The following is an 18,340-nucleotide window of genomic DNA, read 5'->3' as shown; positions in this document are numbered from 1 at the left end:
TCAATGGGTAGATTGTAAGGGGACTAATCTGTAGGATGCAGGAGAAATTTCTGGAGAGGGCAGCTGTCAGGGACTGGGCAGAGGAGGCATGGTGGAGACCACCTCCTCATTCTGACTCTTCCAGGGAAGAGGAAGAGAGTATAGATTAACAACAGTGGTTTGCGGGAGGGCACAGCTCAGAGGCAGGTGAGAGGGAAAGTTGAGAAATCATGGGAGAGCTCAAAGTAAAGAGCTCAAAGACAGAGGGCACACAGCAGCACCCGTAGAGGAGATGACGAGGATGAGGGAGAAAAGGTGGTTGGAGATTCACTCAGGACCACAACACCATTATCCAAGAAGGTAGGTTCTATAACCTCTCTCTGTAAAGATTGAAATAAAAAAGAAGTGTCAGAAAATCCAGATGTGCCCACAGCTCTAAAAGAGTTGGTGCCCACTGAGAACACTGTCTCCTTTGCTAAACCCTTCACCTACATTTTCCTTCCTTAGGTTTATTTTTTGTGGGTGTTGCTGCTGGAGTTTGATAGAACCCTAGGAATGGGCATGAACATATGGTAACGCTGAAACCTAATGCTACACCAAACCAGCTCAGCTACATTAGCCATGTTACAATGCTATAACTGCGTTATAAACATTCAACACCAGATGGCACTGTAGAGCACAAAACTTTGTCCATGCGATTTTACATAGAGTTCTTTCTTTTGTTATAATGATTTAATTTATGACTTATTTATAGTGGTTTTTCCCCCCTGGGGGGTAGATCCAGCCTGTATCTGCTTTGCTCATCCCCAGTCATTTTAGCTCAGTGTGATGTGGCAGCTAAGCCAATGTTAGTTTGGCTTACTGTATCTGGCCAAAATTTCCTTTGCCATGGAATAAAAATACAGGAATACTTGAAGTTCTTGTTTTAATCATATGCATCTGTTTGGATTTGTTTTTAAAAAATGGCAAACATTTTTTGTTTATTTCTCAAGTTGATTTTTGGTGCTGAACGCATGGCTGATAAAGCTGAGCCTGGATGAAGTTATGTTTTGCTAGTGACATAGTCCAGTAGGAACAATGCTGCTATAATAATTCACTATCCAGCCTGTGACCCCATCTCTAGACCCTGCAGGCATTTGAACATTGCTGAGAAATGGAACAACTTGCAAATGTAGTATTAACAGTGGCTGTGGAAAGCCCCGTATTATAATGCAGAGCTAGTTTCTTTAATAATTTGGCAACATTATAAAGTGAACACCTCTAAAAGCCTGGAAGTTGTTGTGGACTTGCCAAAAAAAGAGGACCAGGTTTTGTTCTTCCTTAAAATTCAGCATCTGTCTGAGTTCCAAGAAATAACTGTTCTTAAGATGAAAGGAATTTACTTAGATAAGACTCTCGTATACCCTTGCGGGGCTCATCTTACATTTTGTTTCTGATTACATAATTTTTGTTTGGAACTATCATTTCCAGCATGGTAGACGTTTCTTCTGAGATGTCCCAAATCTTGGATAAAAGTCAAAACTAAAGAACCGCATGAAAGAAAATTCCTTTCACTCCATGGTGTGGTGGCCTAGGGATCTTTTTGTGATGAAAGACCAGCCCCCACATCTTCCTCCCTAAAAGGTAAAGGTAAAGGTACCCCTGCCCGTACGGGCCAGTCTTGACAGACTCTAGGGTTGTGCGCCCATCTCACTCAAGAGGCCGGGGGCCAGCGCTGTCTGGAGACACTTCCGGGTCACGTGGCCAGCGTGACATCGCTGCTCTGGCGAGCCAGAGCCGCACACAGAAACGCCGTTTACCTTCCCGCTAGTAAGCGGTCCCTATTTATCTACTTGCACCCGGGAGTGCTTTCGAACTGCTAGGTTGGCAGGCGCTGGGACCGAACAACGGGAGCGCACCCCGCTGCGGGGATTCGAACCGCCGACCTTTCGATCGGCAAGCCCTAGGCGCTGAGGCTTTTACCCACAGCGCCACCCGCGTCCCTACTCTTCCTCCCTAGGAACCTCCAAAGAAGGAAGATGGTGGAACAAGGAAGAAAGCTATGTAGATTTATCCTGGCTGTTCAGAGGAAACAGAGCAAACTCTAATTTAGAGTAGAACCGCACTGCAAGTGGGTGATTGTAGTCACTCTAAGCTCAACAGGGACTGTAGCCTGTTGCTTCCTCGTCGTCATCCTCCTTCCACAGATCACCCCTGTGCCCATAGCTGTCAACTTACAGATTTGAAAATAAGGGACCAGCAGCCTCGAAAATAAGGGATCAGCAGCCAAAATAAGGGATTTTCTGGGCACAGGTTATGTTCAACTTCTGAGCCCCTCTGAGCCAAAGGCAGAAAGCCCAGCCAGCAGCCAAATGAAGCCTCATCAATAAGGGACAGCAGCAGGACATGGCGCTGGGATAAGGGACTGTCCCGCCAAATAAGGGACACTTGACAGCTATGCCTCTGCTTTTATCTCTGGAGACAACCTGGTTCAAATCCTCACTTCCCTATTGCTCCTTGGGTGATGTCAGGGCAGCCACTATCACTCAACCTAATCTGCATCGAAGGGTTGTTGCTAGGGTAAAATAGGTGTGGAGCGACTTCTGGAGCACCTGTAAATCCCCCCCCCCTTTTTTTAATCATTTGCTGCCTTCCTGTTTTTCTCTTTTCTAGAGGGTGGGATTGTGTATGTCACCTTCAGCTCCTGGAAGGAATGGCAGGATATGAATACACACACAGACACATACACACACGCTCCACATCCATCCTTCTGCAAAACCTAAGATCCTTTGGGACCTGTACATTTCTTGCCCCCCCCTTTTGCCCAGGCTCATCAGTTTCAGTGTGTGGCTGAAGAATGAAAATGGAGTGTGCGGTAAAGTGGTGTCTTGAATGGTCTCTTTCATGAACAGCCTTGCCTGCTCTGCCATCTCTAGAACAGGACAGGCTAGCCTAAGCTATCTCAGGTTAGGTGATTGGAGTATTTGTTCCCTTCACCCGCTCATTCTGGATTGCCTTTCGATTTAAAAAGTGATCAAGGTGAGAGAGAATGCATTATGGTCATACATTATTCAAGTGAAACACAGATTAATCTCACTGAACGTGTTGCCATATTGGTGAATCCATAGAGCAAGTCAGGAGAAAAAAATGCTGCAAGTGCTAATAGCTTTTGAAATGAGAATTGTGGTGGGGGAAGTCACACGTTTGATTTCAAAGGTAGGCCCCCTTATATTCATTAGCCTATCTTTGAAATCAAGCATGTGGCAGGGAGCTCTCGCTTTATGTCTCCCACACCGTTTATGACGCACTTCCAGCAATGTTCATTATACTTATCTTTGAACCTTCATTGGGGAAAATGCCATTGTGGAATATTATTGAGCTGGTTTTATGTTATGTTTACATTTAAACTAACTTGCCCTGCCATTTTCTACATAAACTTACACTTATTTTGTGAAACTAGTCTGAAGTTCTCTTTCCCCCCATTTTCCCGCACGATGTTATCATAGCGTAAAATTTTATTACAGCTGAGTATAATTTTAGAAAGTGAGCCTCCAAACAAAGGCACTTCTCAAATACAGTTTAGTTTCTCATGGAAAATTTTCCGAATTGGGCAACAGTGCACTCAAAAGCATTGAAAGAAGCTGACTCATATTATTTGTTCTACTGTGTTGTTTTAAACATGAGCTTTAATAATTTCAATCTGGGTTGGACTGCATTGAATTATTATAATAATACCGTATTTTGTTCTCTGTGTTCAATCACTGTTATTATAAACTGCTTTGAGATGTGAGAGGCTTGAAGAAATAAAAGAATGAAGAAAGAAAGCTGGGGTGTTAGCTCCTGGCCATTTGAAGGAAGAAAAACAGTATCGTATTTGAATTTGGAGTTTACATACAGGAAAAACAGCAGCAGAAACAGAGGTCCACAGCCAAACTATTTTATATTACCATAGAAGACCAGACATTATGGACCTTCTGCAACATTCCGCTGCTCCTTTAAGGATTATGGGTTTGAGTTATTTTATTTTATTTTATTTTATTTGTTTAATTAATTTTATATACTGTCCTTCATCTGAAGATCACAGGCTGGTTCACAGCATGCAAAGCCTAGTTTTCACTAGGTTGAGTGAATAAACTACTTTGGGGAATCTTCTGATAAACCCAAAGCACAGTTCAATCATCTAGGTAGTTTTGGTTCTTCCCTTGCAAAACACATAGACTGACCATGCGTTAAGCAAGCCAGGGGCTAGCAAGGACTTTTGCCCTTTAAAGCCACAACGGAGGAATAGAAAAGGATAAGGAAGGCCAGCCTTCTCTAATCCCCCTTAGGTTGTACCAGTGATACAACTCTACCTATTTCTAATAACTTCCAACTCAGTGCTATTTACCAAAAGGAGCTTTGTTAAATTATAGATATTCCCTGAAGACTGACAGCAACGAACGAGGAACCGCATTAAAGTTTCAGCTACATGGAGCTAAATAAACCCTTTGAGAACAGCTACTGTATATTACCAAGACAGAGATGATTGTTCGGGGAGATTTGCTCCCTCAAACAAATAGCAGGAATATTGTTTAACAGCAACCTCCACTGGGTGCTCGTTGGTCGAACTAGAAGGGTGCAGAGCCGAACGGTTGATTGTTTTCTAGCTAGGTTTAAGTATTTGCTACTGTTATTTATTGATTAAATCAATTGCACCCTGCCTCTTCTTTCCCAAAAAATATTAAAATCATAAACAATACCAAAGTCAGACTCAGCCATACGCTAGAGCATGACATTCTGAGAACAATTCTCCCTTCCTTCCCACCCAATCTAATAAGCGACTCTCTCTTTCCTCATATTAGAGTACAAGGATTCTTTTGCAGTCATTTAGCAAAAGCAGAAATGTAATTGCTCCCGCTTGGTCTGAAAGTGGTTAGGGATACCGCAAATTTCTGTCCCTAATGCAATTTCCTGTTCCTGTGATTTTCTGTTCCTAATGCAAAACCTACATTGTCAGGTGTGCAAAATCAAATACCCAGAGTGCAGTAGTTAATGGGATAATTCCACATGTGGAACAACTTCTTTTCTCTCCCACACCCGTGTACACTCCACACCCCCCCCCCAAAAATCTGCTCTGGAGGATTGGGGAACAGCCAGAACAATTTTAGGGGGTGCATTGGGACAAAAAGAGGGAAGGAAAGTCCCATTACACAAGCAGGAGTTGTTCCCAAAGTGCAAGGAGGTATTTGTACTCCACTGACAATTGTGAATAATGATAATGTTATGCAGTAATAAGTGTGGAATATGCCCTGAGTTTCTTTCAATTCTTGGGATTTTGTATCTGTTGGGGTAGAACATCTGAGAGCAGGTTTGCCAGACAGGTTCCTTTATTTAAGTAAATACTTTGGCTAACTAGTTAAGCACCACGATCAGCATAACCAAAGGAGTTGCTCTGTGCCATAGAACAAGTGGGCAGGCCTCCCCTGCCCATCTAGCTACTAGGTAGGACAACAAAAGCCACTGTGGTGTGAGCTTGAAGCAGGGTGGAAGCTGAATACACAGGGACATGATTGCTCTGTGCTGGATCCAAAGCTGTGACAAATGGAGAAGCAAGATCGGTTGGGGTGTTAATATTGGGAGCCCCTCCATTTTATGCTCAGGTTGTATATATGTGCAAATAAACCATTTCCCCTAAAGACACGACAGTCTCCGCTGACCTTCATTCCAAGGAAACCAAAGCTGAGGAAGCATCAGGAACTCCTGGATTTCCTCACCGCTCAGAGATCTGGGTGGAATGAATGTGACAATGATAACGGTCTGAATTACACCGCTCCCTTTTTGGGGAGGGATGATTTTTTTCAAATACTTATTGCCAGTGTTCAAGGAAACAGAAAGATCTTCAGAAATAAAGGGGCAGGCTTTCCACTTCGCTAAGAATGGTTGAGATGCTCCTTTTATGATCACCTTTTGTCCTAAAAATTTTTCCTCTCCTCCCTTGTCTCACAAGTTGACAAATGATCCACATGTAAAATCGTTGCAATTATCATAACTGATTGGCACTGGCAAAAGAGCTGCAAAATAAGTTACAGAGGGCACCAAATTAGAGGCAGAGAGAATAATTACTACAGTGGGATGGGGAAGCTGAGAGTTTAGGGCAAAGAACCACTCCAAGTCCAATGGAATGGCTGGCTCAGTTTAAAAACATGCAATCAGTTGGCACCTCTTAGAACTATGGAGAATGCTATTCTGAAATCCAAACTGCAAGCTAAACTACACACCCCTTGTTCATCGGTAGCATAGTTTCATTGCTTTGCATGGCACAGGACAACAATTTAGAACAGAACAGAACAGAACAAAACAAAACAAAAGCCTTGCCCTTAAGCACTAACCACTCATTAGTGGTTCCTAGCATGTGTATTCAAATGGCACTCTTCCACTAACAAGATTAGTCCTGACTCCTAGCTGCTGAAGATTTATCTGTATTTTATGTTTCCCTCTCATGTTCCATCATCTTAAGCCATTGTTTTAAGCTGCTCAAAGTCCAGCAGATTCACCATCCTCCCAAACACTCCTGCAAGATCTTGTCCCTCATTTTATCAGATATGGTGTTGTTGATGATCATAGCTACACATGGAATCCATCCATGAAATTGAATGAGAAGGCCAGGGAGTAGCAGCAAAAAACAAATGGTTGTTCCCCCAAAGCAATGAAAAGGTATCACTTAAAAGCCCTCCTCAACACCATCCCCAATCTGATTTGCCCCATCTCTTTGAAATAAAATAATTTAGAGATGGTCTGCTCACAGATCCCCCCGCAGTGCATTTAGATGGACTCCTACACACTGAGCTTCCTCCAAAATAACTGAGGGTCACACAATGACTTGGTGCCGGCCTGTGTACAAACATTACTATTCTGACACAAAAACTGAACTATAATGTGGCCCTAAAAGACTAGTGAGAAACAGAAAGCATTTTCTGCAGTACTTCCTTCCCCATTTGCTGACATGGATGGACCACAATGGAAATGAAAGACTAATTATCAGTTGAACAACACAAGGCTACAGAGTTGGGAAATAACAGGAATCGGAAAGGGGTTCAAATAGAAACCCATTCCCCTGCTCAAGTGTAATGAAGGCAGCTATGAGTGACAATAGATATTAGTGATGTATGAGCTCACCACAGCTCTTATAAGATTGCCTTGGAAAATGAGCCAAGCTATTTTCCCCAAAATTGGGAAATAGCTTGGGCTTATTTTCAAGCCAAGCTGAATTCAGAAATAAACTGCCCGCAAACCAACACCCATCCCACCTAGTGATCCAACACTTCTCTTCAGCCATCTCTGCTTGCTCCTCCCAGAGTGTCATTATTTCCTTCCTTCTGCCTCCTTACTTGCAGAAGCATGATGCCATCACCAGAGCACTATTACATTAGTCCATTGTTTTGAGAAGGGGGAGTGAATTTGGAGGTGGATGGAGAGACCTCTCTCTTTACTTCGCTGGTGCACATCATGGCCCTATGTAGCATACCAGGTCACAAGGATTCCACAGGAAACACAAATTGTTCCCAAATTCCTCAGTAGCCCTTGGTGAAACTAGGGGCTTCTTAAAGCCAGATGATTTGCAGCAGCACAGCAGCTGCTAGAGAGGAAATTTGGGCATTTTGTGGACACATCTGCTATATCACATTTTCCCTAGTTTGGCCTTCCCCAGTCTGTAATCCTCCAGGTGTTTTGGAGTCCAAATCCCATCAGTCCCAGTCAGCATGGATTATGGGACTTGTAGTCCAACAGTAACTGGAGGGCAGCAGGTTGCGGAGATTATCCATGTTCCACACACTGTAAAAAGAGGCATTTGAATTTTTCATTCAAACTATATGATAACCCTAAACTGTGCAAAGCTGTCACTGTTTTCAGAATTCAAAAGGATTTATGAGTTATTCCATCGTCAGCACACATCAACACAACTTGGGAATCAAACTGATTTGTTAGGGGTGGGGAAGATATTTGCATCTTTGTATGTAAAAGCAAAGACATGCAGGAGAATCCCATGCATGTTTACTCAGAATGAAGTCTCCTATTTTTCAGTGGGGCTTACTCCCAGGTAGGTGCGCATGGCATTCCCGTCTAAAGTTGCAACCTAGTGTCCACTTACTTGGGAGTAAGCCAAATCAAACCCATTGGGACTTACTTCTGAGTTAAAACACATAGAATTGCACTGTATGATGCTTCAAGTTCATGCGGTATAATTTTGCATCCTAATTCTTAAAAAGTTTATTTAAAAAAATTGTAGCTTTGAAGCCGGGAATAAAGCTGGGAATAAAGATGGCAAGGTTTTAAAATATTTTATGCACAAAAAGACACTTTAACAAAGGACTCACTGAGGCTGTTTTTGTCTCAGTTAATATTGTCCTTTTGAGATCATGGCGGGACAGAGAGACTCTCACCTAATGTTTGGCCACCCAAAATATGACAGGCTAATCTACTCAGTGATATCATGTAAAATAAAATAAAAACACCTGTTGAGCCTGAATAGCACTTGGAGCTACATTTTGTCTTGAGGAAAACTTGGAAGCAGTGTCTGACCAGTTTGTTTTTTATATGGCCTTGGTAGATATACACCAATTGTGACTATTCGGTGGACTATGTTATTAATACAACCGTTACCTCCTTGTCGATCGAAAATGTGAAATGGGAAAAGGAAGAAAAAAAAAGAACATACCATGTCCACAGAACAACACAAAAAGAACTAGATCAGGGGCATCAGGGAAGGTGGAATACTATAACAACACATGTTATATTGTTATACTATTCCACCCACCTTAATGAAGAACCCTTTGGTGTGGCTACGCCATAGCCTTTCGAATCCAGATTTCCTCCCACTTTCATGGTGTCACATGGCTTGCGCTGCTCAATGTATTCATTCATGGTGGACTCCAGGAGGAAGGCAAACTTGCCCTTGGACTTGCGGACACGGGCAACTCCCTCAGCCGTAGTCCTAGCGAACACGGACGGGTCTGTTGTGCTCATGTACGCCCACATCTTTTCATACACTGCTATTTTAGATCTCTGAAGGAAATTAAAAGGAGATTAGATGTAGCAAAGGGACGAGGTCGCCACAGAAACAGGTCACAATGCATAATGTATCAGGAGTCAGGTGTTTTTTGATCGCTCCGTGGGGGGGGGGGGGAGATACCTTTCAATAGCATTAGAGTCATTCGTAGGAAAATACTGCAGTCCTGACATTGCTTACCGTCGCACATACTCGTAAGTTTTATGCGCAGCCATGTTAAAATCATTTCCAGGCAGAATCACAAGAAACAGAAGAAATTATTGGAGGTGTCAGAATGACTGGCAGGAAATGTAATGATTGCTAAGTGTAGCCTTTTGTACAGGTTGGTTCGATGCAAGCAACAAAATTTGACTACACACAGGGCTGTGGAAAGAAAAGTTGCACAGATTGTTGCTGTGTGTACAGCCTGTGCATTTTCCTCATGGAATGGTCCCATCCTGTGCAAATAGCCACCTCTGGATCATTCATAGAGGTGGCCATTTGGCACTACATGGGAGCATCAAATCCACGCAAAGTAACTCTTGCTCATGCTATCTAAAGGCCAATTCTGCTATTCATCAGCCCTGCTAGACCTGCTAATAAAGGGAAAAGGCCAGGAAACAGCTGAATAGCACCAACGTAGCCAGTTAATAGCTAAATATCCATTTCCTATGGTCAGATGCAAGCCTGAAATACTTGCTTGATAGACCCGCCTTGAATAGATTTGCCAAAGGCCTGTCTATGGCCATTACCTATTAACTGTCTATTGCCCAGTTATCTCCCTAGTGAATGGAAGGCAAAAATAAACTCAGAATCTGCACTAAGGCAAAAAGTCACTAGTGCAGTAGAAATAACTAAATTCACAAGGCACACAACAGTGTAGAATGGGTGCATATGCTGAGTAAGAGAAGAAATCACACCAGTGAGAAAACATGGTGTGGTTCACCTGGAATCTTTATGTAGGTCTGAGGAGCACCTGTTCAGACATATCCTTGTTTTAAGAGGCTTAGCTTTTGAGAATGGCTGATCTGCCTACAGCTCCCCTTCTTGGCTAGAGCTGGGTTATGGCACACACAATGAATCACCAACAGGCATCATTTGAGTTTCACATTCAAACCCCACTGGCAACCAGGGTGGTGGCACAGGAAAACATCCCCGTGGAGCATGTCCCAAGGCCTTTTTGCATTCCTCTGGAAGTATAACGGGGCTCCAAGAGGACATCCCTCTAGAAGCTCCCTTAAGGGTTGTGTCAAACAGCTGAAACATGCATTGTTAGGTGGTTCTTATACCGTTTCATTGAACTATGTTCTATTCATATTTAGGACAGAAGGCCAAGGGTAAAAGTGATGGAGGACACACTTTAAAGTACTATTATACCACTTTAACAGTCATGGAGAATCATAGGGACTATAGTTCATTCTGGGAATTGTAGTTCTGTGAGGTCAGCACCCCAAACAAACTACAGTCCCAGGATTCTCTAGGGCCTTTATAGTGGTACAATAGTGTTTTAAATGTATGGTGTGGGTGGAGTCTAAGAAATTTCACCAAGGGTGGCAATGAACACAATCCTGTCCAAAATGGCAGTGAACACAATCCTGTCCAAGTTAAACACTTTCAAGTCTCCATGGCCAAGCATATAGTGGCATCAGTGGGACATAAGAGTCCTTAATTATGCCCAGCAATTTCTGTTTCCAAGCTTCTAGAAAAGGGTACATTTTACATTTCTGTAGCAGAAAAACAAAATTAAAGTAACGCGAATAGAAAGCTTTACAAGATAAATGTGATGAGGCAAATGACTGGAACAATATCTCTTATAGTTACAGACTTATAAAGCATCCCCTTTGCTTCATTCCAGTGCCTATTATGCATCTTTTCATCAAAGGCTGCCTTCAGAAAACCCGTAAGCAAGAATGAACCTGAAATCCTTAGAATCATCATATATACTCAGCACTCCCTTTCGTCTCCATGCTGTGGTTTTCAATCAGCTAGCAGAGCAATGCTATCTTCATTACCTCTGCCTCTACAGTCCCTAAGGGCAGTTCCTAGCTTGACATGTCAAGATCAATATATTTGCCACAAATTAAAATGATTGCAAACGCCAACAAGTGGCATTGGAGTTTTAAAAAAAAGTAATGTCAATATTGTAGGAGCTACAAGACCACAAATCTGATTTTCCATAATGCATCATTATTCCGACGGCGTTCTGAACGCTTCCCAGGTAGAGCAAGGGAAACGAGAACCTAGTAGGCATGCCAACTTACTCTGAAGAATTCTTTCGTCGACCCAGAGTCCAGTGTCCCATATGCAATTTCAGTTTGTTTGGCAAGGTCTTCTGCGCTTTCTATGGGCGAGACCATTCGCTCAACAGTCAAGAAAGCCGCAAGGTTAGCGGTATATGATGAAATAATGATGAGTGTGAAGAACCACCACACACCTCCAACTATGCGACCTGAGAGAGATCTAAACATGAATAAGATAATGCATATTTTCCTATCTCTTGGCCAAGGAGAAAGAGAAAGAGAGAGAGACAGGAAGAGAGACAGTGAGAGACACCATTATGACAGGAAATTTATTCGCCAAGCAGCAGTAACTGGGACTGAAACATAACAGGACCAAAGTTCTGTTTAACCAAGCTTCTCCTGATATCCGGTGCTCAATCCAGGATACAGTGAAATAGAAATGCAATATACCTCTGAGTTTTAATTATATTTCTCAAATGAGAAAGCAGCTGCTACAGCAGCTGGAGTTCAGTGGTTTTCGAACTGCATTCAGGGGAATAACAAGGCTCCTTGCAAGTTTATGAGTGAAAATATCAGTCACTGAAGGAAAACTTCTTTGAAAGACAGTTTGCCCACTACGACTGATCTTCCTCTCAGTAAGGGGGGTGTTGAATGGCTTGCAGGACACATTCTCAGTTAGTGAGCCTCAAAATACCCAGCTGTACATGGTCTGAGATGGAATCCTAAGTACTGTGCCAGGGTTCTTTGGCAGATAGGTCTGTAGAAAGGATTGAGTGAATGTTGGAAGTTTTTAAAACAGCTAGGCTACATTACCTTCTGTATTCCAGGAACATATTCTTACATACTTAGCAAGGTATGCTTAAAAAGAATCCAGTGTGCTCTGTATTTGTTAGGACACTGTATGAAAGAATTCAACACAAAGATGCCTGCCACATCTAAGCAAGTTATAGACAACATGGTCTATATGCATCCAATTGGATAGCCATCAGGAAGAACTCTTTGGATTTTCGTGGCAAAATTGACCATCTTTGAAAACTGTTTACACCGCAGTACTAGATATAAACCCTTCAACTCCATTAACTTTATAAAGTCTAGACTTTATAGACACCCAAACAGACACACTGCTATCTGTTTCCAGGTTTGCCTAGAAATGAATGAGAACAGTTCTTATTCAGAGAAAGTCAGTGATGTTTAAGTCCTATTGAAATAAGAAACCGACTGGGACTCCTTTCAGGTAGTGTCTTGGATCTGTGACCCTTAGAAAAATAGCAAAATGGCTTTGTTTTTCACATAAGTTGTATGCACGTTTGACAAATAATACTCCACTATTGGGGGAAAAAAGCACATTTCAACACAAAAACAGAAACTTATTCAAATGCAGTCCAGGCCTCATGAAATCGCTAGTTTTGGCAGGACTAACATTCAACAAACATCCTCTGCTTTGTATCCTAAGTGTGTACTCCAGTATGGAGGTTTCGATATTGATTTCTGTACAGCATGGTTGCACCCTAAATTCTGATTCTCTAATTTACGTTCCACCTGCTGCATTTTCCATATTACCTTTGGTAGTCTGAAGAAATAATTTAAAACAATGCAGCTGTCTGAAGATTGCCTGCATTTGAGCAAGGCCAAGGGTGGACATGTGGAATGCCTAATGTTTATGCAACCTGACAGTTGTGAGATGGATGGGGAGGGAGGTTGGAGATAAGAGGGAGGGACCGCTGTTGAGGCAATGGAATAGAGGCTACTTCAAAGGTAGATAGTCTAGGAATGTAGCTGTTGATAAGTGTGCATGATCAATGCGTGCATGCTATGACAAAAATGTAACCAGTTAGCTTAAAGTTCTTTGTTTGAGAAGATGTTTTAGAGTTCTTTGTACTATGCCCTGGACCTCTCTTGCTCTCACCTTACTTGGTGGGCGAGGGATCCTACTGTAGCAGTGAAACAAAGATTTCCCATAGCAGTAGCATTTTGGCTCAAGAAATGGGAAAAAAGAGCAACTGAAATGCACTGGGAACAATGGGAAAGCATTTTCATATTGTCTTCATATAATACAGAGTCTGCTGGCTTCATCCCAAACCAGAGCTGGCCAATGCCAGCTCTTTTGGGGGGACGCATTCTGCTTTCCATATGGGTCTAGTTGCCAGAACACACAAACTACAAGCTCCTGAGTGATCATATGCCATAATAAGTTTGGTGTTATCTAGTTGTAAGGGTTTCCCAGCTGTGGTGCACCTATGTATAACATTACGTACAAACGTGCAGGTTTACAAACAATATACATAAGTACGGTATATTCCAGATCTAAAATAGAGATGCAGCATTAAAGATAGAATATCCATTACAATCCTTTCCCCCAGTACCAATCCAGGAGTTGCCAATTGGCTGTACCTACCTATTGCCATTAACACAATTGCAAAAATAAAACGAGTATCCGTGAAACTTTAAAAACAACAAGAACCTGAAACGTACAAAAGATTTAAAATGATTCAATATGGCTGTCTGATTTGAAAGGGAGACAATTACTCGGAACACATTAATGAACAGAAGAATCAATTTTAAAACAGCAGCAAGCAAGTGGCTGACTTTTGTGTACTGTATTGCGTATTCTCACTGCTGATAATAAAATATACATTTTTGAAAACAGATATTATTTGATACCAACCTGGGAGAAATATCACATCCTTGCTGCATGAAGGCACCCAGGGAGAACCACAGGCTGTTGAAGATGCCAAATTCATTGGGAGGCTGGTCACTGGGCCCTTCTTTGCCGTCCTCTGGCTCCTCTGTGTGCCACTCATATGGACTAAACCTGCTCACCAGGAACAGGACAACACTGACCCCAATGTAGGCAAAGACTATGCACATCCAGATCTCGTAGGCTAAGGGGTCCAGAAAGGAAAACACTCCAGGTTTAGATTTCTGAGGCTTTTTGATCATAATGGATATGCCCAGACTCATAAAGGGCTTAGAAAAATCGATAACCTCCTCTCGTACCAAAGTGATGGTCAGAGGCGCGACAGCAATCTCTGCTTTCTGCAAAGAGAAGGAGAACCCAAACAACTACAGATTAGAGAAACACGAAATGGCACAAATTGCTTTGCAACAAATGGATGCATTAGACTTAAAACTAAAGGCCAAAATGGATACCAAAGAAAGTGAATAGGGGACTGTGCGCGCGCACATGTACATGTGTGTATTCTTATTGCATAAATATCATTCTATAATCTATTATTAGTAGCATCAATGCCTCTTTGATCATGAACCTTGAAAAGTACCTGGAGCTGAAGGAGGAAGTTGAACGGATGACAGTCTTTCTCACTTCCTCTTTCAGCTCTATGTTCTTCTCAAGGTTCAGATTAATTCTGCTAGATCCAACTTTTACACAGATCCCTTGAAAAAAGTAGAGCACTTCCTCTCTTTCTGTCTTGGCGGTGGCAGGAAACACCTGATCCAGGGGATGAACTGGAATAGGTCTGAACCTGCCTGGAAATAGAAATAGGTCATGCCAATTGAACCGGGATTTGTTTTTTGCAATACTCATCTTGAACTAACTTAAAGCATCGTGCTTATTTTGAACTAACCTATGGGAGGCCAGGCAGTGATCTAGCCTGTACAGCACCTCTCTGCACACTATGTACATTCCCAATGTGCTTAGAAAGCACACTCGAATGTTACCTTGCTTGTGGAGCCATTTGTGTGTGCAGCCTGGAGTCCCATGGGGCTTTGGACTGCAGCCAGTGCCATCAGCTCTGAAGAGCTTTAACAGTGTCAAGAACAGAGCTTTCCAAACTGTGTGTCGCGACACATTAGTGTGTCGGCTGCAGTGTGTAGGTGTGTCATGCGAATGCTCTTATAAGGGGTTAGTTTAACCTCCGGTTTCCTAGTAAAATTGTGTCGCGAAATGATATGTCTAAAAAGTGTTACACCAACATGAAAAGTTTGGAAAGCTCTGGTCTTTGAAGAGTGCATGGCTCCATTTATCAGAATGAGCAAGGCTCATTATCAGCATTTTGACTAAGCAATAAAGAAAATATGGATATCCAATAAAAAGGCATGGTGTAAAGTGTGGAACCTCTTGAATGCTGCCGCCTGTTTCAATGGCTTAATTCACATTCTCTTTTTTCCTTCTCAAATATTCATTTTCAAGGAAGCTTAACAAAATGCAGCATAAATTACTTGAACTTCAGAGCCTCATTCTTTGTTAGACTTTGACAGAAATGGGCAATGACCTCCTTATTCATCATGCAGTGAGTGGATAACATTCCATGGCAGAAGAATGAATATTTAACTGGAGTTGACTGCTGGAGATTTTGAGAACACCTGCAAAAGGTAGCTAATTGCATTCATCACTAGAAAGTGCTTTGATGAGTAAGCTCATCACTAAAGATTATAGTGTTGTGCAGATAATATTTTTGTCATCTAGATTCATCAGAAAAACAGCAAGGATCCCCTAGCTCTGCAGGACAGTGTTCTTCAGATATCTCAATTGGTAGAGCATGAGACCCCTTAATCTCAGAGTTGTGGGTTTGAGACCCACATTGAGCAAAAGATTCATGCATTGCAAGTGTGTTTAAAATTTCAGACATAGTCTGCAATCCTATCCACAATTACCCAGGAATAAGATGGATTTTTCTTTGGAGTAAATAAGCATTGGATTGTGCTGCCTACCAATATAAAACGAAAATATATTTGAATCCAAATAAACAAAAAACAAGCTTTGGGTATTGTTACAAGGATTTCACTGCTTGCGTCCAATTTGTGTTTGAGAGTGAATCAAAAATGGGTTTGGCTAAAGTGAAGGATCATCATAGGTGGAGGACTGTTCCAAACATGATACTGCTTTCTAATACACAGGTATATTCAAAAGTGTAAGGACATCAGATGATAGGTCAATCGGTAGAGAATGAGACCCTTCAGGCATGTGGGTTTGAGTCCCATGCTGGACAAAAAAAGATTCCTGCATCTCAGGGAATTGAACTAGATGATCTTTGTGGTCCATTCCAACTCTACAATTCTGTGGTTATATGATCACCTCCCAACCATCCTCAGTCACTCAGTGAACCACCCAGTCTTCAAAGCATCTCCAGCCCTGCTCGCAAAGTTATGCTGATAAATGAAAATTCCTCTCTTCTCTCCACTCTTCCTAAACAGCAGAACAGGGCTCTTGTCCACACAGCACAGAGATTGTTGGAACCAAACCTTTGCTGCTGAGAAGCTTATCAGATGAAAGAGTCTTGGCTGTTTGCTGAAACCAGAATAGGAGCATCTGAAGCTGCCTTATACATAGTCCAACCCAGTGCTGTTTTTCTGGGGGGTACACATACCCCTAAACATTTTGTGAATCTTTGTACTTTTGTCCATTTACTGTATTTATTTTTCCTCTATTTGAACTATAAAATGGTGATTTTCTTGAGTCAAAATGAGAGTACCCCTAAATATTTTTTAGGGGGGCGGAAGCACTGGTCCAACCACTGCTCATTGCGGTCTACACTGATAAGCTTCAGATCGGAGTCTTTTCCAGTTCTAGAGTTGCCAGGATTGAACTGGGGAGCTTTTGTATTATCTCCACCAGTTGAGCTGCAGCCCTGCCCAGCGACGAGAAGGTGGGGGGCGGCCTTATCATTCTGCTTTCCAGTCTACACTTTCATACCTCAGTAGTTCACTTGTAGTGTCAAGATGCATTTCCATATTTTCTAAGTGATTAAAAGGGAACGTTCACACTCACTAGTTTAAATGTTCTGAGAAATGATCCATCAACAGGGAAATTGTTTTAATGTCCCTTCCAGCATGGAAATGCAATTTTCTTTCCAAGCGAAGCATTTCCTGAACATACATGCACAGTTTATAAAAGAGGTTGTGGCGTGCCACCTGCATGTCTATTATGGCTCGGAGGTAATATTTAGATTATTCATCAGGGATTGTCAACATTCATATGTCAACATTTGCCAAGAAAAGAGCCAGACAATCGCTGGGACGTATATAACCCTACATGACAGCTACACCCATGAGAAGTTGATGCAAAAGTTGGCATCAAAAATAGGTATGCTTACCCCGTACACCAGTTCTCCCACCATCCCATTCCAGATTTTTGTGTTTGGATCCCTTGCTCCGTATTTTCCATCAGGAACAATAGCAATTTTGTACTTGATGCCAATATGCTTTGCAATTTCTGATGCCAGGTCTACACAGTATCCTTCATACTTGTCATTCCCTTCAAACAGTTCTCTGTTTTTTTTCCACATAACATATGGGGCTTCCTACAATGAAAGAAGGAGAACTGTAAAAGATAAACACATAGCATAGCTTGTCCAAAGGTACATGTTATTTACCACCAGCTGTGTCATATCGAAAGGTCACATCAGATATTATTGAACTGATCACAAAATGGAAAAAGAAATCCATAGGAAATCTATATCTATATCTATCTATCTATCTATCTATCTATCTATCTATCTATCTATCATCTATCATCTATCTATCATCTACCTATCATCTATCAGATTTGCAACATATGACATACACTTGTCCAGTTGAAATCCAAAACCCAATTTAGATTTTTTTTTAATCCTTGGGCACATAATAAGAATGACAAAATTAATGGACCAGTTGCTTTAAAAATCAATTTCTTTACAACCATATTTTAACACCTTTGTTTATATGGATAACTTATTGACTTATATTGGAATAATTTTACAAAAAAACACCCCTGGGTATAGGTGCCTTTTCAATATGCTGAAGGAAGCATCAGCTACCCCTTATAATTCAATAAGCAAAATAGCACTCACTGGGTTGGATCCAGACAGGCCTTTTCATGAGTGGAAGTTGCTCCTTCTGTTCATGGAAGGCTCCCAAGATCCAGCAGAGGCTCCATGGCAGAGATAGGGGAGCCCTGCCCCCCTGTACTATGTTTAATGCTGCTCTGGAGGATTGGCCAACCCTCTAAAGTTTTTCAGGGAGCAAAGAGGGCTGAAGGCATAATCAGTGGAGATAGCCTATTTCTCTCTTTCCTCCTGAGCCAGCGAATACCTGCTGAGTACATCTCTGGATCCAACCCACCATTAGGAATGTGTGTGTGTGTGTGTGTGTGTGTGTGTGTGTGTGTATCTGCCCAGAA

The 18,340-nt window shown here is 42.0% G+C and overlaps 1 protein-coding gene across 13 annotated transcripts in view; it reads right to left on the bottom strand.

The window, feature by feature from the left end:
- The window catches only part of GRIA4 (glutamate ionotropic receptor AMPA type subunit 4), a 224,268-nt gene that overhangs the window by 20,260 nt on the left and 185,668 nt on the right, over positions 1-18,340 (bottom strand). For all 13 annotated transcript variants that reach the window (XR_013392516.1, XR_003706310.2, XM_077927025.1 and 10 more), the window contains 4 exons: positions 17,277-17,483; positions 13,889-14,259; positions 11,245-11,443; positions 8,753-9,000 (listed from right to left, as the gene is read on the bottom strand). Coding sequence is in view for 11 of the 13 variants with exons in the window: in XM_077927025.1 (XP_077783151.1) it covers positions 8,753-9,000; positions 11,245-11,443; positions 13,889-14,259; positions 17,277-17,483 (1,025 nt within the window). In the remaining 2 variants the exon portion in view is untranslated. The remainder of the gene's footprint in view (positions 1-8,752; positions 9,001-11,244; positions 11,444-13,888; positions 14,260-17,276; positions 17,484-18,340) is intronic.

Source organism: Podarcis muralis, chromosome 4 (assembly GCF_964188315.1).
Source record: "Podarcis muralis chromosome 4, rPodMur119.hap1.1, whole genome shotgun sequence".
NCBI lineage: Eukaryota > Metazoa > Chordata > Lepidosauria > Squamata > Lacertidae > Podarcis > Podarcis muralis.
The sequence above is the reverse complement of the archived record's forward strand: the minus strand, read 5'-3'. Positions and strand labels throughout refer to the sequence as shown.